The sequence below is a fragment of the Prionailurus viverrinus genome, chromosome C1 (assembly GCF_022837055.1).
Source record: "Prionailurus viverrinus isolate Anna chromosome C1, UM_Priviv_1.0, whole genome shotgun sequence".
In the NCBI taxonomy this organism is placed as follows: Eukaryota; Metazoa; Chordata; class Mammalia; order Carnivora; family Felidae; genus Prionailurus; species Prionailurus viverrinus.
In genome coordinates, this window is record NC_062568.1 from 72,431,036 (window position 1) to 72,457,454 (window position 26,419).

General features: G+C 38.2%; 1 protein-coding gene across 1 annotated transcript in view; it reads right to left on the reverse strand.

Annotated features, from left to right (window-relative positions):
* Positions 1-26,419, reverse strand: part of GALNT13 (polypeptide N-acetylgalactosaminyltransferase 13) — a 474,931-nt gene that overhangs the window by 9,547 nt on the left and 438,965 nt on the right. The window contains exon 10 of the mRNA XM_047871401.1: positions 2,936-3,070. Within this exon, the coding sequence (XP_047727357.1) occupies positions 2,936-3,070 (135 nt within the window). The remainder of the gene's footprint in view (positions 1-2,935; positions 3,071-26,419) is intronic.

Consider the following 26,419-nt stretch of genomic DNA (forward strand, 5'->3'; position numbering starts at 1 on the left):
TATGATACTGTTTGAATTTTTCTCTGGATTTTCTAATAATTCTCCTATTAATGACTTTTCTAAAATTGAAAGTGCTATGGGAGATGAGGTGATGGAATGTTTCAGTTGTACACACTATGAGATTTGCGGTTGTACCAGTCACTAGCTTTCTTCGATTACTATATTAGAATGTCATTTCTGCCCCCATCGCTGGCAGTGTGATCTTTGTGCTTACTTCCTGCCTGATAAAGGCTGAACGAAGAGAACTTTAAGAAAAGTTTCAGCTCTTGTAATCCTGTGAACTCCACCAAGTTTTATTCTGCTTTGATAGTATACCACCCTCAGGTTCCTCAAAGAAAACTAATTTTGCCTTTGATAGCAGTAGATAAATAACTGAATTAAAGAAGCAGCAGGTACCACTTTCTACTTCCCACAGGGTGGATGCCAGAAGACCAGCACTACTTGGCAATGACTCCTCTTTCCCAGCACCTCTCACCCTTTCCTCCCTATCCCTCCCCCATCTCTCCTGAAGGCCTGTCATTTTCCAAAGTATATTTATGCCTTTTCTTAACTTTGCAATAATTCCAACAGTTTATAAAAAGACTAAGGAAGATAAGTGGATGTTTGGCCACTGTCTAGACCTTCTCAAACTTTAATATGTATGTAAATGACTTGGGGATTTGTTAAGATGCAGACTCCGATATAGTCTTGTAAAATTCCAAATTTCCAAAAAGTTCCCAGGTGATGTTCCTAGTCTGAGAATCACACTTTGAGTGGTAGGAGTTGGGACTGTTCTGTAGACTAAGTATTAGATTTAAATTTCTTTTAAAAAAAAAGTCTCTATTCTTCTGACATTTTTACAGATAAAATCAGTCTTATTTCAAAGCTGAAAATTCCAGAAAGGTGATTCATTATTCCTACAATTATTCTATTCTCTTATGACCTCTCCACAGTATGATTTATGCACTCATAAATTTGGCAGAAAATCTATACTATGACTTAAATATTAATTTTAGACAAGTTGAACATCACGATTTAATTTTAAAAACAAACATAGGAGGGTAAAGTATGTTATATAATTATTACTATGATCAGATCTTTTAAAACCTAAACATTTCTCAATATTTATGGGATATTATAAGCTTTATGTGTGTTCCAGAAATGAAGTTTACATGACACAAAATATTCCAATGCTATAAAAATACTACAGTAGCTAACTACTAGTCATCCAAAATAGTAAATTTACAAAAACTATTTATTTGTCTTAGGTGAAGCAATCTATTTTTTTTTCCTCTTTTCTTTCAAGATCCCTTAGTATTCAACAGTCTTACTGCTGGCTGATAAAGATGTAAACAAAATACACACCTAAGTACCAATAATATAGTTATTTCAGAAATTAAAGAATCTGAGTTATGACCATAGTAGCCATTGCCCACTCAAAAAATAAGGAAAGTTTGAAGATTAAAAGTGGTACTCTGAAATTCAACACTGCTTTACCTTATCAAAAGTACATATACTCCTTCTCCTTTCCTTATAAATATATATTCTAGATTCTTAATTTTTAACACCAGGCCAATAAAGTTCTGGGTTCATTGCGAAAACTAAAGAGCAACAGCAACATAAAGTTTTATTTAAAAAAAATGCTAGTTGTAGGATTTCTCCTTTATCTGTACATTTATCTGTACTGTACAGAAGGAGAGAGCCAAGGGTCCAGGTTTACCCCCATGTATTATTAAAGGAAGTATCTTCTGCAGTCTTAATATAAAGGGTGGTGATGATGATAGCTCAAGAGAAAAAATGGGGGTCAGACAAAGGTGAACAAGGTACAGAGAAGACGAGTCTGAATAGAACACACTGGTGCATTATCGGAATGATTCAGGATGTTTGCCCTTAATTATATTACAGAAGAAGAATATTTTATGTCCAAAGAGCTTGATTATATAAATTTTGGAGCCACATTTTAACCCTACATAATCAATTTCAAATTACATAAAAATTCAGTAAGTTTTCCTGCTAAGAAACTACAACATCATGCAAATTGGAAGGACATTCAAAAAGTTTTTTAAAAGAAGACATTATTACAATATCAATAATACCAACGACTGTAGACTGGTTTTTAAAATGTTACACTTGCAGAGTATTTTAGGCTTAGGTAAAACAGTGCATTTGTGAAATTTGTTTACCTCTAGTGCATTATTTATCTTGCAAGAATAGTTCTTATTTTAAGTCACCAACCATTTAATGAGGAAAATGTAACACGGATGACCCAATTCATTTTGTTAAGCAAAGGGAGTGGAAAGGAACGAAGCTGTTTCAAGGCAACTTCCTTATGGAGAAGAAAATATTTCTTTTTTATTAGCTCCATCTGATGGTTGATCTGGTTTTTACACACAGACTGGCTATAAATTCCCAACAGTAATTTTATTGTTTTCTCTCCCTCTCTTCTATCAGAAAGATGTACTACATTGAGGAAATGCTGCTTGGCTGATTATGTACCTAATTAGGTTATCGAATTTTGCAAAGTATTTACCATTATAAAGAGCATTCTTGCTACTCTTATCAGCTTTTTTTCTTTTTTCCTTTAAGTTGGGAAGCTGTAAAATTTAAAATTTGAAAATATTGTTGATATTGTCCTGTAATGCACATCTTCATATATACCTCTCACCTAAGTGTAGCTGGCCGCTTGCCTAACTTCTATGAAGCATGTACATGTGATAACACGTTTTAAGCACATAAAAATGAATTTACTTTCCTTATTCGTGTTTTACACTAGTGGGCTAGTTTGGCAAAAACCTATTTATATGCTATACCATCCTCATGCTATCAGATAGAGGCGTGCATGCTTGAAAATACAGTTCTTCCAATGCAGAAAAAGTAGCTTAGCATTTAAATGTATTTGAAATATATAAATGAGTTTAAGCACTAAATGATAAGTAAATTGAAGAAAATACTGTACCTCCGCATCATATTCCCATAACTGATTTCCTCTCATGTGGTGGCATTTTAACATGATTACAGGTCCGCTGAGTCTAGACACATCCAAGCACAAATCATCAGTTCGGATTTCTTTGTCAGCAGTATAAGAAAACACCTGGGAATATAAAATTCAGCTAATAAAATAATCTTCTTAAAAACAAAAAGAAACCCCACAATATAGCAGATTTCTCTGTGGAAGCATTGATATCAACTTGTGTTTTCAAATAGTGTCTGCCGTGTGATCTTGAGAAAGCTAGTTGACCTCTGAGTCCTTTCCCTGAACTGCAAAATAAGGCAGTGTCATCTGTTTCATAAAGTTTTTGTGAGGCCTCAGTTTAATAAACTAAAATAGTAAATACTTATTATTTGGTGGCACCACATTTCCTGCACTATACTTGTCTCATATATCATACAACCGGTTCAATAAAACAAACTTTGTTAACCATATGGGGCTCAACAAAGGGCACTCCTTATTCTCACCACCATACAACCAGTACCCCAGCTCTATAGAGCTCATGATGTCTTTCATAAAGACGTTTAAATCTTTCTTTCCATAGGTACATCATGTAAATTTTATTAAATATTGTCAGTGTGTTTCCAAAGGTTGTAGAATTAGCTTCTCCAGAGAGCTCATTAAAGGTAGGCTCTCTGCTTATCTTATACGGTTATAGCTGGGCTTGGCTACAATTCTCAAAATATCCAACAAATGTCAAGGTGGATTGTGGATTCATTGTTAGCTAATTTAAGCTGATACTATAAGAATCTCTTTTTTTTAAATTCCTGGTATGAATAATTTATTTATAACATTGATAATTGAAGGTTCATGAGTAAGTACCTAAATTATAAAAGTTATTTTCTTCTGTTAGCTATGATAAGCACGGTTCAGTGTTTTGTGGGTATTTTTTTCTTTGCAATGTCAAGAGGGAATATAATAAGGAAGATTATATGAGGATCTTTTAGTTTTCCAATGCAGTCTGATAAAATTGGAGGAAGTCAGCTCTAGAAATCAATTATACACGCTGGAGCCCTGGCCTGTAAGCTAAACAAGTTAGTCTTGAAGGAGTTGGCCTCTTCAGCACCGAAACTCAGGACTTCTCTGAAAATCACAAGTGGTAAGAGGAGAATGCAAAGTCAATGATATATTCTTCACAAAAGTTGTACATTCTACTCAACAGTATAAAACCTTGAGAAGTATATGAAATTCATTTAATTAAACTATGTAAAATATAGATTTGATGTATGGCACTCAGAAAAAAATTTCCTATCTTTTGTACTTTTTAATGCTCACACTTTTAACGGGAATTATGAGTAACCAAGAGAATAAAAGAAATACCTATCAAACATGAGTACTATATCCTTTCCAAACATGGTATTTATTAATACAATATTCAAGTTAATACAAACATATTTAATAGCTGAATTTAGTAGGAGACCTTGATTTGAAGGAGGGAAATTTCTGGAGAAATTTCTTTTATCTTTTGTTTTAATGTGAAGTATAATTTTCCACATTGAAGTATTTTCTTTTAGTTGTATACAGATGCCAGTGTAAATGGAAACACCAAAGCATTCACATTTGCCATTAATTTTGTTTGAGGAATATAATCACAGCCTGAAAATGATTTTTCCTCAGGTCTCTTATGACAGTTTTGAAACTTTACCACATTCTTTTTTCCTTGATTACTAATTTTCAATCAGTAGCTATCTTAAGTGATTTATACTCAATAAAGATATATTTGTAGAATATATTCTGAGTCTATATACGTATAGTACCTGAAATTATGTTTCTTTGGCCTTTGCACTTGAAAAAAAATTAACTGATGTTAAAATGCTTGGTCAAAAGATAATTTTTTCCTAAAAAAATGTATGTAATGGTTTATTTTCTGGCATTAATTTGTTCACAAATCCTAATAATTAATATGATTAATTTATTTTTCATACCTGAGAATCTCATTTTTATGCCTGATTACTATTTTTTTTTTTTGAAGTAAGTAGCATACTTTATTACACAATGGTAAATGGAAGGATGGGCTTTTTTTTTTAATATGAAATTTATTGTCAAATTGGTTTCCATACAACCTCCAGTGCTCATCCCAACAGGTCCCCTCTTCAATGCCCATCACCCACTTTCCCCTCCCTCGCACCTCCCATCTACTGTCTGTTTATTCTCAGTTTTTAAGAGTCTCTTGTGGTTTGCCTCCCTCCCTAACTTTTTTTTTCCCCTGTCCCATCTCCATGGTCTTCTGTTACGTTTCTCAGGAGCCACATAAGAGTGAAAACATATGGTATCTGTCTTTCTCTGTATGACTTATTTCACTTAGCATAACACTCTCCAGTTCCATCCACATTAGTACAAAAGGCCATATTTCATTCTTATTGCCAAGTATTCCATTGTGTATATAAACCACAATTTTTTTTATCCATTCATCAGTTGATGGACACTTAGGCTCTTTCCACAATTTGGCTATTGTTGAAAGTGCTGCTATAAACATTGGGGTACAAGTGCCCTATACATCAGCACTTTTGTATCCCTTGGGTAAATTCCTAGCAGCGCTATTGGTGGGTCATAGGGTAGATCTATTTTTTAAATTTTTTGAGGAACCTCCACACTGTTTTCCAGAGTGGCTGCACCAGTTTGCATTCTCACCAACAGTGCAAGAGGGTTCCCGTTTCTCCACATCCTCTCCACCATCTATAGTCTCCCGACTTGTTCATTTTAGCAACTCTGTCTGACTCGTGTGAGGCGATATCTCAGTGTGGTTTTGGTTTTTATTTCCCTGATGAGGAGTGACGTTGAGCATCTTTTCATGTGCCTGTTGACTATCTGGATGTTTTCTTTAGAGAAGTGTCTATTCATGTTTTCTGCCCATTTATTCACTGGATTATTTGTTTTTTTGGGTGTAGAGTTTGGTGAGTTCTTTATAGATTTTGGATACTAGTCCTTTGTCTGATATGTAATTTGCAAATATCTTCTCCCATTGTGTCAGTTGCCTTTTAGTTTTGTTGATTGTTTCCTTGCAGTGCAGAAGCTTTTTATCTTCATCAGGTCCCAATAGTTCATTTTTGCTTTTAATTCCCTTGCCTTTGGAGATGCGTCAAGTAAGAAATTGCTGCAGCTGAGGTCAGAGAGGTTTTTGCCTGCTTTCTCCTCTAGGGTTTTGATGGTTTCCTGTCTCACATTCAGGTCCTTTATCCATTTTGAGTTTATTTTTGTAAATGGTGTAAGAAAGTGGACTAGGTCATTCTTCTGCATGTTGCTGTCCAGTTCTCCCAGCACCATTTGTTAAAGAGACTGTTTTCCATTGGATATTATTTCCTGCTTTGTCAAAGATTAGTTGACCATACATTTGTGGGTCCAATGCTGGAGTCTCTCTTCTGTTCCATTGGTCTATGTGTCTGTTTTTTGTGCCAATAGCATGCTGTCTTGATGATGACAGCTTTGTAGTAGAGGCTAAAGTCTGGAATTGTGATGCCTCCTGCTTTGGTCTTCTTCAATATTATTTTGGCTATTTGGGGTCTTTTGTGGTTCCATACAAATTTTAGGATTGCTTGTTCTAGCTTCGAGAAGAATGCTGGTGCAATTTTGATTGGGATTGCATTGAATGTGTAGATTGCTTTGAGTAGTATTGACATTTTAATAATATTTATTCTTCTAATCATTGAGCACGGAATGTTTTTCCATTTCTTTGTATCTTCTTCAATTTCCTTCATAAGTTTTCTATAGTTTTCAGCATACAGGTCTTTTACATCTTCGGTTAGGTTTATTCCTACGTATTTATGCTTCTTGGTGCAATCGTGAATGGAATCAGTTTGTTTGTCTTTCTGTTGCTTCATTATTAGTGTATGAAAATGAAACTGATTTCTGTACATTAATTTTGTATCCTGTGACTTTACTGAATTCATGTATCAGTTCTAGTAGACTTTTGGTGGAGTCTATTGGGTGTTCCATGTACAATATCATGTCATCTGCAAAAAGTGAAAGCTTGACTTCATCTTTGCCAATTTTGATGCCTTTAATTTCCTTTTGTTGTCTGATTGCTGATGCTAGCACTTCCAACACTATGTTAAACAACAGCAGTGAGAGTGGACATCCCTGTTGTGGTCCTGATCTCGGGGAAAGCTCTCCGTTTTCCCCACTGAGGATGATATTAGCTGTGGGCTTTTCGTAAACGGCTTTATGATGTTTAAGTATGTTCCTTCTATCCCGACTTTCTCGAGGGTTTTTATTAACAAAGGCTGAATTTTATCAAATGCTTTTTCTGCACCGATTGACAGGATCATATGGTTCTTTTCTCTTATTAATGTGATGTATCACATTGATTTGCGAATGTTGAACCAGCCCTGCAGCCCAGGAATGAATCCCACTTGATCATGGTGAAGAATTGTTTTATATGCTGTTGAATTCTATTTGCTAGTATCTTGTTGAGAATTTTTGCATCCATATTCATCAGGGATACTGGCCTGTAGTTCTCTTTTTTTTGCTGGCTCTCTGTCTGGTTTGGGAATCAAAGTAATGCTGTCTTCATAGAATGAGTCTGGAAGTTTTCCTTCTCTTTCTATTTTTTTGGAACAGCTTGAGAAGGATAGGTATTATCACTGCTTTAAATGTCTGGTAGAATTCCCCAGGGAAGCCATCTGGTCCTGACTCCTATTTGTTGGGAGATTTTTGATAACTGATTCAATTTCTTCACTGGTTTTGGGTCTGTTCAAGTTTTCTATTTCTTCCTGTTTGAGTTTTGGAAGTGGGTGGGTGCTTAGGAATTTGTCCATTTCTTCCAGGTTGTCCAGTTTGTTGGCATGTAATTTTTCATAGTATTCCCTGATAATTGTATTTCTGAGGGATTGGTTGTAATAATCCCATTTTCATTCATGATTTTATCTATTTGGGTCCTCTCCCTTTTTTTTTTTTTTTTTTGAGAAGCCTGGCTAGAGGTTTATCAATTTTATTTTTTTTAAAAAAACAACTCTTGGGGCGCCTGGGTGGCGCAGTCGGTTAAGCGTCCGACTTCAGCCAGGTCGCGATCTCGCTGTCCGTGAGTTCGAGCCCCGCGTCGGGCTCTGGGCTGATGGCTCAGAGCCTGGAGCCTGTTTCCGATTCTGTGTCTCCCTCTCTCTCTGCCCCTCCCCCATTCATGCTCTGTCTCTCTCTGTCACAAAAATAAATAAACGTTAAAAAACCAACTCTTAGTTTCATTGATCTTTACAGATTTTTTTAGATTCTATATTGTTTATTTCTGCTCTGATCTTTATTATTTCTCTTCTTCTGCTGGGTTTAGGCTGCCTTTGCTGTTCTGCTTCCAGACCCTTTAGGTATGCTGTTAGATTTTGTATTTGGGATTTTTCTTGTTTCTTGAGATAGGCCTGGATTGCAATGTGTTTTCCTCTCGGGACTGCCTTTGCTGCATCCCAAAGCGTTTGGATTGTTGTATTTTCATTTTCGTTTGTTTCCATATATTTTTTTAATTTCTTCTCTACTTGCCTGGTTGACCCACTCATTATTTAGTAGGGTGTTCTTTAACCTCCATGCTTTTGAAGGTTTTCCAGACTTTTTCCTGTGGTTGATTTCAAGCTTCATAGTATTGTGGTCTGAAAGTATGCATGGTATGATTTCAATTCTTGTATACTTATGAAGGGCTGTTTTGTGACCCAGTATGTGATCTATCTTGGAGAATGTTCCATGTGCACTCGAGAAGAAAGTATATTCTGTTGCTTTGGGATGCAGAGTTCTAAATATATCTGTCAAGTCCATCTGATCCAAGGTATCATTCAGGGCCCTTGTTTCTTTATTGATCCTGTGTCTAGATGATCTATCCATTGTTGTAAGTGGAGTATTAAAGTCCCCTGCAATTACCACATTCTTATCAATAAGGTTTCTTATGTTTGTGATTGTTTTATATATTTGGGGGCTCTCATATTCGGTGCATAGACATTTATAATTGTTAGCCCTTCCTGATGGATAGACCCTGTAATTATTATATAATGCCCTTCTTCATCTCTTGTTACAGCCTTTAATTTAAAGTCTAGTTTGGGGGCTCCTGGGTGCCTCAGTCGGTTGAGTGTCCGACTTCAGCTCGGGTCATGATCTTGTGATCTGTGAGTTCGAGCCCTGCATTGGGCTCTGTGCTGACAGCTCAATGCCTGGAGCCTTCTTTGGATTCTGTGTCTCCCTCTGTCTCTGTCCCTCCCCTGCTCATGCGCTCGCTCTTGCTCTCTTTGTCTCTCTCTCTCTGTCTCTCTCTGTCTCTCTCTGTCTCTCTCTGTCTCTCTCTGTCTCTCTCTGTCTCTCTCTGTCTCTCTCTGTCTCTGTCTCTCTGTCTCTGTCTCTGTCTCTCTGTCTCTGTCTCTGTCTCTCTGTCTCTCTGTCTCTCTGTCTCTGTCTCTCTCTGTCTCTGTCTCTCTCTGTCTCTGTCTCTCTCTCTCTCTGTCTCTCTCTCTCTCTGTCTCTCTGTCTCTCTCTGTCTCTCTGTCTCTCTGTCTCTCTCTGTCAAAAATAAATAAACATTAAAATTAAAGTCTAGTTTGTCTGATATAAGTATGGCTACTCCAGCTTTCTTTTGACTTCCAGTAGCATGATAGCTAGTTCTCCATCCCCTCACTTTCAATCTGAAGGTGTTCTCAGGTCTAAAATGAGTCTCTTGTAGACAGCAAATGATAGGTCTTCCCCTATGTCTGTTGGTTGGAGCATTTAGTCCATTTACATTCAGTATTATTGAAAGATATGGGTTTAGAGTCATTGTGATGTCTGTAGGTTTCATGCTTGTAGTTATGATTCTGGTACTTTGTGGTCCTTGCAACATTTCACTCACAGAATCCCCCTTAGGATCTCTTGTAGGGCTGGATTAGTGGTGGTGGATTCCTTCAGTTTTTGTTTGTTTGGGAAAACCTTTATCTCTCCTTCTATTCTGAATGACAGATTTGCTGGATAAAGGATTCTCGGCTGCATGTTTTTTTCTGTTCATCACATTGAAGATTTCCTGCCATTCCTTTCTGGCCTTCCAAGTTTCAGTAGATAAATCCATCACTAGTCTTATAGGTCTCCCTTTATATGTTAGAGCATGTTTATCCCTAGATGCTTTCAGAATTTTCTCTTTATCCTTGTATTTTGCCAGTTTCGCTATGATATGTCATACAAAAGATCTATTCAAGTTACATCTGAAGGGAGTTCTTTGTGCCTCTTGGATTTCAATGCCCCTTTCCTTCCTCAGATCAAGGAAGTTCTCTGCTATGATTTGTTCAAGTACACCTTCAGCCCCTTTCTCTCTCTCTTCTGGAATTCCTGATACAGATATTGTTTTGTTTGATTGCATCTAGTTGTATAATTCTCCCCTCATACTCCTGGATTTTTTTTATCTCTTTTTCTCAGCTTCCTCTTTTTCCATAATTTTATCTTGTAACTCACCTATTTTCTCCTCTGCCTCTTCAATCCATGCTATGGCTGCCTCCATTTTATTTTGCACTTTATTTATAGCATTTTTTAGTTCCTCATGACTATTTCTTAGTCCCTTGATCTCTGTAGCAATAGATTCTCTGCTGTGTTCTATGCTTTTTTCCAAGCCCAGCAATTAATTTTGACTATTCTAAATTCTTGTTCCATTATATTGCTTAAATTGGTTTTGATCAATTCGTTGGCTGTCACTACTTCCTGGAGTTTCTTTTGATGAGAATTCTTCCATTTCATCATTTTGGGTAGTCCCTGTGATAGCTCCAAACTGCAGGGCACTTCCCCTGTGCTGTCTGGAGAAACTTGTGTTGGTGGGTGGGGCCGCAGTCAGACCGGATGTCTGTCCCCAGGCCACCGCTGGGGCCACAGTCAGAATGGCGTGTACCTTTTCTTCCCCTCTCCCAGGGACAGGACTCATTGTGAAGTGTCTTGACTACTTACACACTGCCAGGTTTGTGGTGCTGGTGTGATGGGATCTGGTGTATTAGCCAGGGTGGATCTGCAAGGTGCACAGGGGTGGGAGGGGCAGGCTTAGCTAGCTTTGCTGTCAGTGGTCCCCTGCAGAAGGGGCCTTACAGCACCAGGGTTGGGGTAGGGGAGGGAGGCAGGCCTGTTGGAGGGATGGATCCACAGAAGCACAGCATTGGGCTTTTGCATGGTGAAAGAAAGTTTGGTGATGAGAACTGGTTCCCTTTGGGATTTTGGCTGGGGGATGGGCGAGGGAGATGGCGCTGGCCAGCACATTTGTTCCCTGCTGAGCTGAGCTCTGTCTTCTGGGGCTCAACACCTTTCCCTCCTGGAGTCCTTTCACCCTCCCCACTCTCTGAGCACAGAGCTGTTGACTTTTAACATTCCAGATGTTAAGTTCCGCTGGCTGTCAGAACTCACGCAGTCCGGCCCCTCCACTTTTGCCCCTCCGCTTTTGCAAGCCAGACTCGGGGGCTCTGCCTTGCTGGGTGGGCTGCCCCTCCACCACCCTGGCTCCCTCCCGCCAGTCCGTGTAGTACACACTGCCTCTCTGCCCTTCCTACCCTCTTCCGTGGGCATCTTGTCTATGCTTGGCTCCAGAGTCTGTTCTGCTAGTCTTCTGGTGGTTTTCTGGGTTATTTAAGCAGATGTGGGTGGAATCTAAGTGATCAGCAGGACTCGGTGAGCCCAGAGTCCTCCTAAGCTGCCATCTTCCCCTTACTCTACTATGCTTGAGTATTTCTAGGATGGTTTTTATTATAATAATAAAAAGGTTAGTGTATGTCATGTACATGTCTTTCTTGATTTTATTTGGAAATTATTAGGCTTGATCTCAATTATTTACTCCTTTTTATCTATCCGCTTTTTACCCATAATTATCATCTTTGTGCTTTTTCATATCTCCTGTAGGAGGTTCATGGAATTCACTTTGGGATAGACTAAAATTGCATATGCAAAATACTTTGCAGAGATCCAGGTACCCAGAAAGCGGTCAGTAATTGATATTTAGTGTTAGAGGTCCTCCCAGGTTGTGGCCTTGTATGTGAATTCCTGCCTTGATAGTATGCACAGTACCCAAAGAATTTTTAGGACAGGGTCCAGCAGGTTTTGCTCTTACCTATCTGTGCTGAGCCCTCTGCACACAGTTCTGAGGAGAGGCTGTAATACCTGAAGACTATCCTGACACTTGCAGCATATATAGTCACCCTTTACTGAATTTCTTACGACTTTGGGGACAATGTGCTTAGATTCCTAAGAAGAAGGTGCTCCTTACGGCTGTTGCCTATTGGCTGTGTCAGTACCCCACATAGGCTCCCTCAGGTGGTATGTGTAGCTCCTGGAAGAGTATCTGCCCAATCTGTTCTCCTGCTATAATTAAAACCTTTATTCCTGATTATAAGGTAAGGTATTTAAATCCTGAATATATATGAAGCACATTAACTTAAACATCACACATGTTGATGACTTTGAGATCGAGCCCTTCATTAGTGAAGTCTAATTGTATGTTCTTTTACAATAATTCGACACTATTCCTCCCTTTCTAGTTAAAGCACTGAAATTGCTTTATCATTGGTTATCAGTACTGATTCTTACCAAAACCAGAAGTGAGTTACATAAATACTATATTCAGCATATATTTCCAGTTGCTCCAATGCAGTTTGATTCTAATAACAACTGGTTAAATCAAAGTCTAAGCACTTTAAGTTCACTAGAAGCAGAGTAAAATAATCTCAGTGTATTCCCATCCATTATAAAAGAGGAATAAGGAGGATGTTAACATTAATTGAGCACCTGTTTTAGAAACCATGTATAATGATTCCTATATATTACATTAAATTTGCCCTTTTGTATCATTGTACAATTGCATTCATGTTCCTATGCACACCAACTTAACATTATTGCAAAGCATAGTAAGTAGAGCTCTTTACATGAATTGTACAGATGCAATAATTTATGGTGCTTTGAAAATTCTGTTTTGTACATAATCAGCAAATTTAACACATAACATTATGACCCATCTAGCATTACGCATCTTCTTTTGTAGTCTGCTGGTCAAGCTAGCTCTACAAACAGCCACTAAAAAGGCCATTTTTACTCAATTATTTTAAGTTCAGCTATCTTATAAGAAGTGATTGATCCTTTGTTCCATTTTGTGAGCCCTTTTAGTTATTATGCCTTCCAAAACTACTTTGATGACTGTAACATTTTAGTTTTTATTGTCTCCTATTACATTAGTTTGCTAGGGCTGCTGTAACAAAGTACTCCACACTAGGTGGTTTTTAATCTCCTCAGAGCACTTGAGGACAGAAGCCCCAGATCAAGGTATCAGCGGGATTGGTTTCTTCTGTGCACCCCTCTCATTTGCTTGTAGATGACTTCTTTTACTTTGTCTCTTCACATGGTCTTCCCTGTGGCTGTGTCCTAGTCACTTCTTATAAAAACAACACTCTTATTAGGGCCCACCCTAATGATCTCATTTAATCTTAATTGCATCCTTAAAGATCCTATGTCTCCCAATGTAGTCCTATTCTGAGGTATGGGACTAGGACCTCAACATATGCATTTGAGGTTGGGGAGAGACATGATTCAGCCCCTAAAGCCTATTAACCCCTTAAACTGAAAGAAATAGCATGTCTTTCCCTACCTCTAGATGAAAACTGTAGATTTTTCCACTTGTCTAGGACCCCTAGGGTTCAATTCAGAAAACGCAATGGCCTGTTGAATATTACTAGTGAAAATTCTGAATGAAATGTAATCCCAGACCTTCTTCCCTTTTCCTAGGTTGGAAGCCTGCAGTGGGGTAGAACATAGTTGACTCCTTTATCTCACCATTTTAAGAACTTCTTTTCTTTCTTATCTCTCCTGCCCACTCCCACATTCCCCCACACTTCTAATTGGTTTTTGATTCCACCAGGGTAGTAGAAAGTATAAGGGGTCTTACCTGAACTGTCCCTGGTAACTCCTTCCTGTTCTCTGGCCTGGCAGAGATTTAAAGCTCCCTCTCCTGAGAGTGTTTAAGGTTCTTTAGAGATTCCCATAGCTAAGCACCTCTTACTGCAGTGCTGAGAAGACAATGCATATTTTATAAGTGGGCCACTTAAAAAAAAATGTTTATTTTTGTGAGAGAGAGAGCATAAGCAGGGGAGGGGCAGGGAGAGTGAGGGAGGGAGACACAGAATCAGAAGCAGGCTCCAGGCTCTGAGCTGTCAGCACAGAGCCCGAATCGGGCCTCAAACCCAGGAACAGTGAGATCACAACCTAAGTCGAAGTCAGCCACTTAACTGAGCCACCTAGGTGCCTCAAGTGGGCCACTTTTTATGGCTTGACCAAGGAGGCAAGCTGACTCAGGCGGTGCAGTCACTTCAATTCAGTTGTCACAGGCCAGCTGTACTATGTGTGAGTCAAGTCAGAGCCTGCCATATTCCCCAAAAGCATGAAGCGCATAGCAATGAAGCCCTTAAAATGGTGTTCTACATAATGTTCAGGGCACAATGAACTGCAGGATTTTTTTCTTTTTTTTTTCTTTTTTTAATGTTTATTTATTTTTGACAGAGAGAGAAGCAGAGAATGAACAGGGGAGGGGCAGAGAGAGAGGGAGACACAGAATCTGTAGCAGGCTCCAGGCTCTGAGTTGTCGGCATAGAGCCTGACGCAGGGCTTGAAGTCACAGACCGCGAGATCATGACCTGAGCCGAAGTTGGACGCTTAACCAACTGAGCCACCCAGGCACCCCAGCAGGATTTTTTTCAAGAATTATTAAGACTTTCAAATTTCAAACCCTGCTTGACCTCATGGGTTGTGCACCCATGAAACTGCCACCCCTGCCTTGAGTCCTCTCAATAAGGTTTGTCCCTGGAAGCTAGACTCCCACCCCCTCCTCTCTAGAGGGCGGGCAACTACTCCCTCCATAGAAAACCTCAGTCTTCTCCACCCTTTGATGTCTCCTGTCATGGATTGAATTGTGTCCCCCAAAAGATATGCTGAAGTACTTTCTTGTAAGCACCTCGGAATGTGAATGTATTTGGCAATAAGGTCATTGCAGATGGAATTAGGTAAGTTACCATGAGATCGTACTGGAGTAGGGTGGACCCTTAATCCAAAATGACTGGTGTCCTTAGGAGAAAACAGAGACATACAGAGAGAAAAATGCCTCTTTGATGACGGAGGCAGAGATTGGAGCCAGGTGTCATCTACAAGCCATGTGGATTGCAGGCAAATACCAGAAGTTAGAGGCAGCAACAGATGATTCTCCCTTACAGGTTTCAGAAGGAATATGGCCTTCCCGACACCTTGATTTCAGACCTGTAGCCTCAAGTATTGAGAGACAATAAATTTCTATTGTTCAAGGCACCCAGTTTGTGATAGTTTGTTAGGGCAGCCCTAAGAAATTTATATACCTCCTTCTATTTCTTATGATGGTTGCAAATTTTGCATAGTAAAGTCTGATTTTAGATTTCACATCAGTGGCATCTTGGTGTCTGGGCTGAAAATGGTAACATCCAGTTATACTTTCCGAAAGCATCAATCATTTTTATAATCATTTTTCTATTTAAATACATCTTCATAAAGTGGCTCTTTGCTGTATGAGGTGAATAACCTGCTTTTATTGTAGATTTTATAGAGATCAGATTAATTTCTGTCTCTGAATTGATGTACTCAAATAACTGTAGGAGTAATGCCCAACATATAAAAGATGATAGCCAATTTCAATCTGTTCCTCTCAATCAACATTTTTTTTTTTTGAGAAGTTAAGCATTTTCATTATTTCACCTATGCGTATGGTTTGTTCTGGATTTTTCACTTTCGGAAGTATGTTCAAAGGCATTTATTTCATATTTTTTCAAATATCTACAATTAAAACATTTTAACAATTTTCAAGGATTGTTGTGAGAATGATCTAAAGTATTTTTGCATTCATTCTTTATTTCACACAATTAAAGATTGTGTCTATACATACCTTGCTTAAAATGCTAATGTCATACAGATACTTTTTTGAAACTACTTTTATCTTTACCCCTTTGAAAAATTTGAAGTTTGAAAAATTGCAAGCAATTTTTGCTCAGATTTGTAGCATAAGCAGCTGTATGCAAAACCACTCAAGCAACACAAGTTGCAAAAGGAAGTTCACTGTTCTGAGCCAGGGGTTCAGGAGCTAAAACGCCCTCTGGTGGCTCTGTATTGTTACAGTATTTCTTCTAACCTGACGAAATACTTTGTAATACACACACTAATTTTTCTATATCTATATTATGTTTATATGTATTCTGTGTTTAAAGGGTGCATAAGTGTATTTTATTCACCTTTATTATATAGGCTGTGATTTTTCTAGATTTAGTTTTGAATTTGTAAAATACTTTTCCTGCTGAGTCCTCCTATTTACTATAAATGTTCTCAGTTTGAAGGGACGCGCTGTCACTGTATGCCATCTGCTGCACTTTCTAGATGAAGAAACTAAGCAACAGAGTTACAGGATTCTCACAATTTTCCAGAGCCACTTAGTGACGGAGGTCTTTCCAGACCCCAAATTCATTGCCACTATTCTTTTACTTGAGTACACTACCCCTTAAACCCCCGTCACTTGGTCATTTTGGAAATTTGCGCCCTCTGGGAGATGACTTTAGGTATTTCAAGTGTGGTCAATTTGAGAAATCTGTTAAGAATCCAGAAGGATAAATTATTAACATCCCCCCACTAACACACATATCATAGTAGTTTTCCTCCCCCTCATTCTGTAAAAGTAGCCCAGGACAATTGTTTAACAATAAAAGACCTTTAGCAATGTGATTTATTTTTCAAAATATCCTCTCAGTGTATGTCACACCATTGTGACATTAGCATGAAGAATGCATACATGGAATTGAATTCATCAATGGAGCTGCCAAGGAAAGAACCTTTGCTTCTAGACCGGATCTTTTTCTGTCTTAATTGATTATTTCAGTTTTCATCTCCTACCTCAGCGGTCTGTGTGGAAGAGGGTAAGGAGAATAGGAAGCTTCTGGCTGTGTGCTCTTTACTTATCTTACATGCCTAGATGGTATCTATGGTCTTTTACAGATTTGATGCTCTAAAACTCTATTACTAAAAATAGAATGTTGGTACATATCTCGTATTCAATATTCCCATCCTCTCTTCAACATCAGCCATGATGCATCACCTCTTTCCCCTTTTACTTTGATGTAACAACTTTCTATTTCTGAGTTTGTGATCAGCAAGTCACTTCATCCTTCCATCCCTGACTGGGTATGTTTTGGTCACTTCATTAGCGCTCTCCTTCCCATTCCACTTTTCCCAGAAAAGGGCAACTCTCCTTAAGGTTTTATTACCTTCTTCACTTTCTTCTTGTAGCACTTTGTAACTACTCTCATCTACTCATCTGCATTGTATTGCAGGTATGGTCTCATTTGCACATATGGTGAGTGGGATGGCACTCAAACAATGGGCTTTGGGAAAATGACACAGGCCTGGGTTTGGCCTTCCCTCTACTACTCATCAGAACCACAGTTACTGTGAGCCTTTGTCAGAATCTTGCCTTCCTTATCTGGGAAAAGGGATAAAGATGCCCACTGTTTTCTGGGCTACTTCAGAGGTTGAATGAGGTAATTCATGTAAACTCTAAACACAGTACTTGATGTAAGTAACATTTCAGTACTCGTTATCTGTACAAAATCCAGGCATATAATTCACATTTGATTACGTTCTGTCTCATCTCTGTGTTCTATTTTATTTTATATTTCAAATCTTGCTGCCCCAATAACAAATCCTAAGGATGTACTTTTGAACACCTATGGAAACAATTCTAAGAAAAGAATATTTGCCCAATAATTACTTACTCAATTGAAATGAAAACAATTTGTCTTTGGAATCTCTAGTTCACTTTGTGAAAATTAGTGCAGGAGAGTTAGGTAATATAAGCAGGATGCACTAATACAATAACAAAATGTTATGTTTCTTTTTTTCTTTATGTTTCTATTTTCCTTCTACGTCATTGTTAAATCCTCCCATTTTAGACACTATTGATGTTAAAGTTTATGTATGTTTAATACTTCACTGTCTTGAAGGGGTTTAAAGGAAGGCTTCAAAAAATGTAAAATATAAACATTAGGCTCCAAGTACTCATATTTTAGTATTGTGCTACTGAAGAATATAACTTACAAATTTAAGCCCCATTGGATATCCCACTAGATACGTTTGCATGTGCAGATGTTTTCTGTGCCATTGTGGTAGAATTCTCAGATGGCCCCAAGATTCCTATCCTAATACACATGCCCTTCATAAACACCCTTTGCTTGAGTGTATGTGAGACTCTTCTCTGACAGGAAAGTCACTCTATAACTATATTATGTTATATAAGACCTAGAATTAGAAACCCAAGAGACAGATTTTCCTGCTGCCCTTGAAGAAGCACACTGCCTTGTTTTGGAGACAGCCTTGTTTGGGGAACTAGAGGAGTCCCCAGCTGCTGAGAGCAACTCCTGGCACACAGCCAGAAGAAAAACAACACCAAAAACCAGTGATGGAAGCTCAGTTTCCCAACTGCAAGGAGCTAAAATCTGCTAATAACCAGGAAGCTTGGAAGGGGGCCCTGAGTCTCCAATGAGTTCTCAGCTCTGGCCAACATCTTGATCTTAGTCCTATGAGACTCTAAGCACAGAACCAGTCATGTTGCTCCTGAATTATACCTGTAGAACTGTGAGATGATAATTTTGTGTTGTTTTAAGCCACAGAATTTGTAGTATCTTGCTATACAACAATAGAAAACTTATACGGTGACCATTAGGAAAAAGGAAATATATACAAAAATTCGAGTTATTCTTACCATGTGAATACCTTCTCCCATGCTATGTCTCTATCATTTAGGTATTCAATTATTCATCCATCTATTTATTCAAATACTTTTGGGCATGTTAAATGCTTCAGGCCTTATCCAAACTATATAGGCTCTTCCTGAAACTGAATTCAAAACCCAAATAATTGGGGCGCCTGGGTGGCGCAGTCGGTTAAGGGTCCGACTTCAGCCAGGTCACCATCTCGCGGTCCATGAGTTCGAGCCCCGCGTCGGGCTCTGGGCTGATGGCTCAGAGCCTGGAGCCTGCTTCCGATTCTGTGTCTCCCTCTCTCTCTGCCCCTCCCCCGTTCATGCTCTGTCTCTCTCTGTCCCAAAAAAAAAAAAAACAAACCTTAAAAAAAAAACAAAACCAAATAATCTAATTGGGTGCCAACATTTTTGTAAGAGATTCCTCCACTATTCCAGCCTACCTTAAACTCTGTTTTCCATGTTCCCATTGTAATGATTTTCTGTAACAAATTATCTTTCTCTTGATGGTATTCTCTGCTACATTTACCCTGATTATATTATTCCTTATATATTTATTCTCTGAAGAATTTGCCCTCACACATATAAATTGCAAGGAAAGTCAAATGCATTACTGGATGGGATATTTTCTTTCAGCCATGGGCAATATAATACACACTTTCCCTTTATCACTAGCTCATGGAGTGATACCCTTTATCACTAGTACCATGGAGCACCAAGATATTTGGTCTTTAGGTTCTTACTGACTTATGCCTGCGAATGTAAAATAGACATAACAGCAATAATATATATCATTCATGTGACATCTGTATAAACTAGTATATTTGTTTGTGTTTATTAACCAGAAATTCATGGTAAAAGACTTTTGTGCCATCCTTTCTGAATATATTTTTAACTGGTATTTTGAGAATATTTCATATCTTAAAAGGTATTCACTTATATCATTAGGTACTTCTTGAAAGTCTGGTGTATGGAATAATAATTAGATAAAAATGATTGAATATATGAAAATCCCCGAAAGGCAAATTATGTCGTAGATGGCACAAAGATACATTTATTGTGTATCAGTTACAACTGCCTCTTATTTGTAAAGGTAAACTATACTTTAAATTGAATTAGACATAATTTTAAAAATAATTTCCAGATTATTATAGCATTTGCACTGAATGCAAATAAAACTAAAATTTTCCAGGTGATTTCAAACTTAAAGTAGTCCTTTTAATTTATGCCAGTCATCATTGCTGCAAAGATCAGACTCTGTTTAGTTTGCAAGTCAAAGATTCAAGTGTAAGTAGTTTATTGCTTAGATGATCCCAGGAAAAACCAGTAAGTGAGTAATGAAGGAAAAGAACTAGCAAATGGTACATTACAAATTAATTGTACTATGGATAACTGGAACTTATGCCTTTTGGGATCTCTGCATAGAACAAGCAGTCCCCTCAAAGGGTGAAGAATTTGGGATAATGTATATTATCTGCCATCAGTTTGCTTGGGATGTGCTTCCGGATGGAAATCCCCAAGAGTGACTAGGTAGGCAAAGCAGGTTCTGGCAGTGAAAACCCTCAGGCAAAGGGACAGAGGTTGTGGCCTTTGGATGTTGGGATGAAAGCAAGTGGAAGGAGAGAAAGCACAGACCACTGGGGAACACCTGCTGTGTGTTAGGCAAGATGGAAGTCATTTTAAATATATTGCATACCCTAGGTATGATAATCCACATATCACATGTTATGTTTCTTTAATAACCTTTCAAGGTAAGCATTAGAATTCTTTTATAAATGAGGGGTAAGGGGTTTGAAAGGTTAAATAAATTCCCCTCAGTCACTCACTGTCTTTGATGTACAGCCTATCAGCCCCCGAATCCCATGTTCTTTTCACACACTTAACATTTCCTTCTTTGATAGTTTAAACATTAAGCTCTAGACTATTAAGATTTCAATATTTTCCCCTAAACTGTCCATTTAATCTCCTATTCATTTTTTTCCAGGATCTCATCCAGAATACCACATTGCATTTAGTCATCATGTCATCTTAGCCTACTCAGACAGATGCTCAGACTTCCCTCTTTTTGATGAGTTTGACAGTTTTGAGGAGTATTGGTTAGGTATTTTACAGATGTCCCTCAGTTTGGGTTTGTCTAATGTTTATCTCATGATTAGAATGTTTTTGAGAGGAAGACCATGAAGGTGAAGTGCCGTTCTCATCACATCATATCAGGGGTTCATGGTACCAACATGGCTCACAGCGTAGAGCCTTGATCACTTAGGTAGTATCAGCCATGTTTCTCCACTGTAAACTTACCATCACCACCACCTTCTCTGTTTACTGTTTAAAAGTAAGTCGAGAAGCACAGACCACCTGAAAGGTGGGCAAGAGAGTTAAAGTCTACCTTCTGGAAGGGGGATTCTCTACATAAATTATTTGGAATTATTCTTTACAGGAGATCTCAGAGATAAATTTTAACATGTCTCTAAAAACTTCAGGCTAAAATTGGGGGCCCTATCTTTATAATAGGTTTATCTGTAACACACTACGACTCCCATAATAAATCTTCTCTGGGCCACTTGTTTCACCGGCAAGATGAAGGAAAGTTCTCTTTAGTAGATGGAACTATAATGTGACCATTTTTACCACAGAGAAGTGGCATTTGCCCTTAGCTGTGTGTAAGACATGGATTGAACATTGGCCATTGTGAACAATAAAAACCACTGTGATCATTCCTTGGTGTTTCCATGACCATAAAATGCACCTCTGAATTTGAAAGCTTTTTTTTTTTTTTGAAAAAAAATGCCTCAAAAAAAATTCTGCAAATCCCCACCAGATACACAAATTTTACTTTTTTTTTTAATTTTTTTTTCAACGTTTATTTATTTTTGGGACAGAGAGAGACAGAGCATGAACGGGGGAGGGGCAGAGAGAGAGGGAGACACAGAACCAGAAACAGACTCCAGGCTCTGAGCCATCAGCCCAGAGCCTGACGCGGGGCTCGAACTCACGGACCGCGAGATCGTGACCTGGCTGAAGTCGGACGCTTAACCGACTGCGCCACCCAGGCGCCCCACAAATTTTACTTCTTAAAAATTCTGGGGAACCTGGGTGGCTCAGTCAGTTGAGTGTCCAACTCTTGATTTCAAGTCAGGTCATGATCCCAGGGTTGTGGGATCAAGCCCAGTGTTCAGATGAGCATTGAGCCTGCATGAGATTTTCCTCTCTCTCTGTCTCTCCTGCTGCCTCTCTTCCCTGCCCACACAGTTTCTCTCTAAAAACATACACAAACCCAAAACCAAACCAAACTGAAACAAAAAATCCCCAAATCTGTTTAGAGTGTTAGTAACTAGAAAGTTTGAGTAGAAATATATCTATCTGATAGGTTTTTGTTAGAAGGTTAAGATCCTTCATTAGAAACTGGAATGGACACTAGGCTGTTTTTATGGTAACCTACTGAATCCTTTTTCTCTTGAATGGAAAGGTGTAATTTCTGTATATACTACATGTAGCTTCTTGCTCTATATTGGATCAAGTCCTTTGATACAAGAATAAAAGAAATGAGCTGAAATAAAGGTCTATAGTCTGTCTCTGCTTGTGGTCAAATTATACTTGGGTTCTAAATAACTAGAATAAAAAGCCCTTTTCAGTTTGGCTGCATTCACCATGTCATTTTTAATAACAGAAGTGCATGTCCAAGTACTTTCATGAGGTTGTATTAGAAATAGGTTACAGGCTCTCCTTTGACAACATTTACAGCCTGAAAGCCCTTTGCTCCTTTTGTCCCTTCAAATCAAAATTCCCTTGCTTGACATTTACATTCTATTATCATCTTATCTCCTCTACTTAGAAAACTTAGTTCCACTATACTGAAACTGAAGTTCCAATAGAAGCAGGCTTTCTACTCCATTTGGGCCAATATCTTCGCTGTCCTTCCGTATACTCCATTCTTTGTGCTCACTGACATCTGTGAAGCCTTTCAGACCCACTCCTGTTCTTATCTGACCTTCTTAACACTTCCTTAGGTGTAGCAGTACAAATACTTTTTGTTTCAATGATGATTGTTTTGTATTCCTATCAAGATTGAGTATGGGGATTGTGTACCTATTATGTTTCATCTCATAAAAAGGTGGAAGTGGATTTCAACAGAATTTTACATAGATATGTAACATACAGATAGTAATAAGAAAAATCCATCCACATAAACATTGGTAATGTTTAGAAGAAAGTATCCAATATAAGGTCAATATATTTTTCCATAGAACAATATTAATGGCCTCTGGATGGATCAGGTATTTGGCAATAAAAGAGAAAAGAAAAACCTATCTTGGGAGACAACCAGCCCTTCCTATTACTCCGTGGGGTATAAAATTCTCTCAGGGATACTCATGGAAGGAATCTATGAGATGTAACAAACAGTATCTTCACCAACTTCTTTATACACAAAATAGTTTGAGTTTTAGGTATATTTTTGTATTCCTCTTGGTGCCCATACATTGCTGAGTATATATACAGTGCTCAATGAATTCTTGATTGATAGAGTTTGTTTCTTTAAATCATTAGGTTTTGGTTACTGACAGTTCAGAATTTTCACATTGTTCTAATACATTTTCTAAAAACGTTTATTTTCTACATGTTTTTTCTCTAAATTCCAGCCGTGTCCCCTGTCATTGGAACAGAGATTTCACAAATCATCTGGACTTGCTGCTCTTACTTGTCTAAAGATAGAGATAAAGACTATTAGAACTGATGAACATCTAGTTCAACCATATCAATTTTACCATACTAGAAACTGAGGGCAGAAAGGATAAAGAACTTCCATTCAGCTAATGCTATGAAATGGATGTTTGTGTTTCCCCCTCTCCCCAATTGATAACGTGACCCTAGCTGCCATTCTGATGTTATTTGGAGGTGAAGTGTTTGGGGATTAATTAGGGTTAGATGAGGTCTCGAGGGTGGGGCTCCCGTAATGGCATTAGTGCCCTTACAGGCAGAGGAAGAGACCAGAGTCAGCTCTCTTTGTGTCATGTGAAGACACAGCCAGAATGCAGCAGTGTAGTGTACCAACCAGCAAGAGTGTCCCCACAAGAACTTGACCGTGCTGGAACCCTCATCTGGGACTTCCAGCCTTCAGAACTGTTGAGAGAATAAATGTCTATTGTCTAAACCAACCAGTCTATGATCTTGTGTTATTGCAGCCTGAGCAGGTTTAGGGTAGTGGACACTCAGGCCTTCTGATGTTATCTTGATGTTTTAGCATGGCTGATTCAGATCAGATATAAATAACGCTGTACAGTAAGGTATATGAAAAATAGAATGCATTTATGATACTTTTCTATTAGGGTTATTGTGAGAATAAAATTCCAGGCATATTTAAACCATCTGGTAAAGGTCTAGCATAGGACTAGTGTTCAATATGTAAGAGTTTCCATGCCCATCACTGTCATAGACTGTTGGGACCAAGAATTCATGCCCCATTCTTAAAAAGCTTATAATAATAACTAAACTATCTCATACTGATGATCTGGGCTTTAATTTAGTATAGGATGCAATTAATCTGGAAAAGACATTGAGAAGTGCTGTTTTATGCAAAGAAGAAATTATTGGTATACTTCTAAATAGTGATAGGTTTTAATGATGAGAATAAATTATTAACTAGGAAGACAGCGCAATAGAGTGAGAAAGAATCATTAAAGGTCCCAAAACCATTAGGACCATTAAAATATGAAAGATCGGGGCGCCTGGGTGGCGCAGTCGGTTAAGCGTCCGACTTCAGCCAGGTCACGATCTCACGGTCCGTGAGTTCGAGCCCCGCGTCAGGCTCTGGGCTGATGGCTCGGAGCCTGGAGCCTGTTTCCGAGTCTGTGTCACCCTCTCTCTCTGCCCCTCCCCCGTTCATGCTCTGTCTCTGTCCCAAAAATAAATTAAAAAAACGTTGAAAAAAAAATTAAAAAAAAAAAATGAAAGATATTTTGATATTTTGTCACGATTAGGTCTACATTTCTAACAAGGAAAAATATGGAATATATACTCTGAACAAATAAAATATCTAAAACATTTTGTTTTCTTGCATATCATAGATATGTAAGCTTTTATTTACTTACCTACTTATTTAAAGTTTTTATTTTTTTTGAAAAGATGGAGAAAGTGTGTGCATGAGAGAGAGAGGGAGAGAGAGAGAGAGAAGAGGAGGAGGAGGAGAAAGAGGAGGAGGAGGGGCAGAAAGACAGGGAGAGAGAGAATCCCAAGCAAGCTCTGCGCTGTCAGTGTGAAGGGTCTCCATCCCATGAACTGTGCAATCATGACCTGAGCTGAAACCAAATCAAGGATGCTTAACTGACTGAACCACCCAGGCACCCCTATGTAAGCTGCATTTAATTGGCTCATCTTCATAATATCTTATATATGATGACTCCTTTTAAAAATTGGTGTTTTAAGTAAAGAATTCTTACAAATCTTGGTGCTGTAAAAAATTATACCTGACATTTTATTTGCCTTGCAGATTTTACGGATTTTTTTTCTTTTTCCAAACTTTGTTTCTTTCCCTGGCATTGGTTAGTCAAGTATTTGATTATGAATTTCTTTCCTAGTTTTGTTGTTACTGAGGCTTTATTGTACTACCTTTTCTTTCCTAAAAAAACAAGCTTTCATATTTGAAAGGAAAACAAAGACCTAGAAATTCCCTTTTCTGTCACTTCTATAGAATTTAATAACTATGATAGAATTAAGAACACAGTAGGATGAAGAATATCTTAGGTGTAGCAAAGCAAATCAAAATAAGGATGGATTCTGCTTGGCTTCCAGTGAAGACAAAGTGAGCTAGCCAACCCTGTTAATTTGGAAATCATAGACACTGTTACCTTACTTAGAAACTAATAGAGTGGCCTTTACTATTAGATTAAGCCAAAATTAAATTATTTCATCTAAACTGCTTCAAATGGTAATTTTAAAGAATTATTTATGTCCTCTGTGAAATTTAGGCATACACATGGAAAAAGGGGGAGAATAGGAGTTCACTTCAAAGGACCTTAATATTCATTATATATAGTAAATTCATGCATTCACACCATTAGTTTTTTTGGTATTAAATGTATGAAAACGTTGGCAGGAAGTTCACCTGAACAAAGAAGCAGCTGAGGGTAATGATTAAGACTCAGGTGTGGAGTCCAGAAGAATTATGCACAAGTCAGGAGAAAAGCACTTGAAGATAAAATGGAGAGAGGAATCAGGTTCAGAAGACTGAAACAAGTGTAGAGAGGAGAGCTCTGCTGGCACTTAATGGTTTAATGGAGACAAGCCTATCCTGGTAATGTTAGCGGGAAGCTTGGAGTCTGTCTTGTACTTAACAGGGCTACGGAGCAGATAAACAGGTGAGCCCAGGGTGAGCCGGGAACAGATGGACCCTGCTAAGATTTTTGTGCTAACAGCCTACCCTTCTCAGTATGAAAAGTTCTTCTGATGGTGTAAGATAAGAGAAGTACTGTGTGTGTGTGCTCACGGGTGTGTGTGTGTTGGGGGGTGGATTTTATTAAACTAGAGTAGCATTAAGCTTTCCTCATTATGAGAATGTATGATAGTTTAACTTTTCAAGGGAATTTTTAAAAAATATTCTGGGAATCCCGTTAGTAAAATGAATACAGATTTACATGAATTATTTCCCTAAGAGCTTAAAATATTTTAACATTTAAACCCTATAGAAATTTAATTTTAAGTTCTTTAGAGCATAGACTGATATGATACACTATAATTAATCAATAGAATAA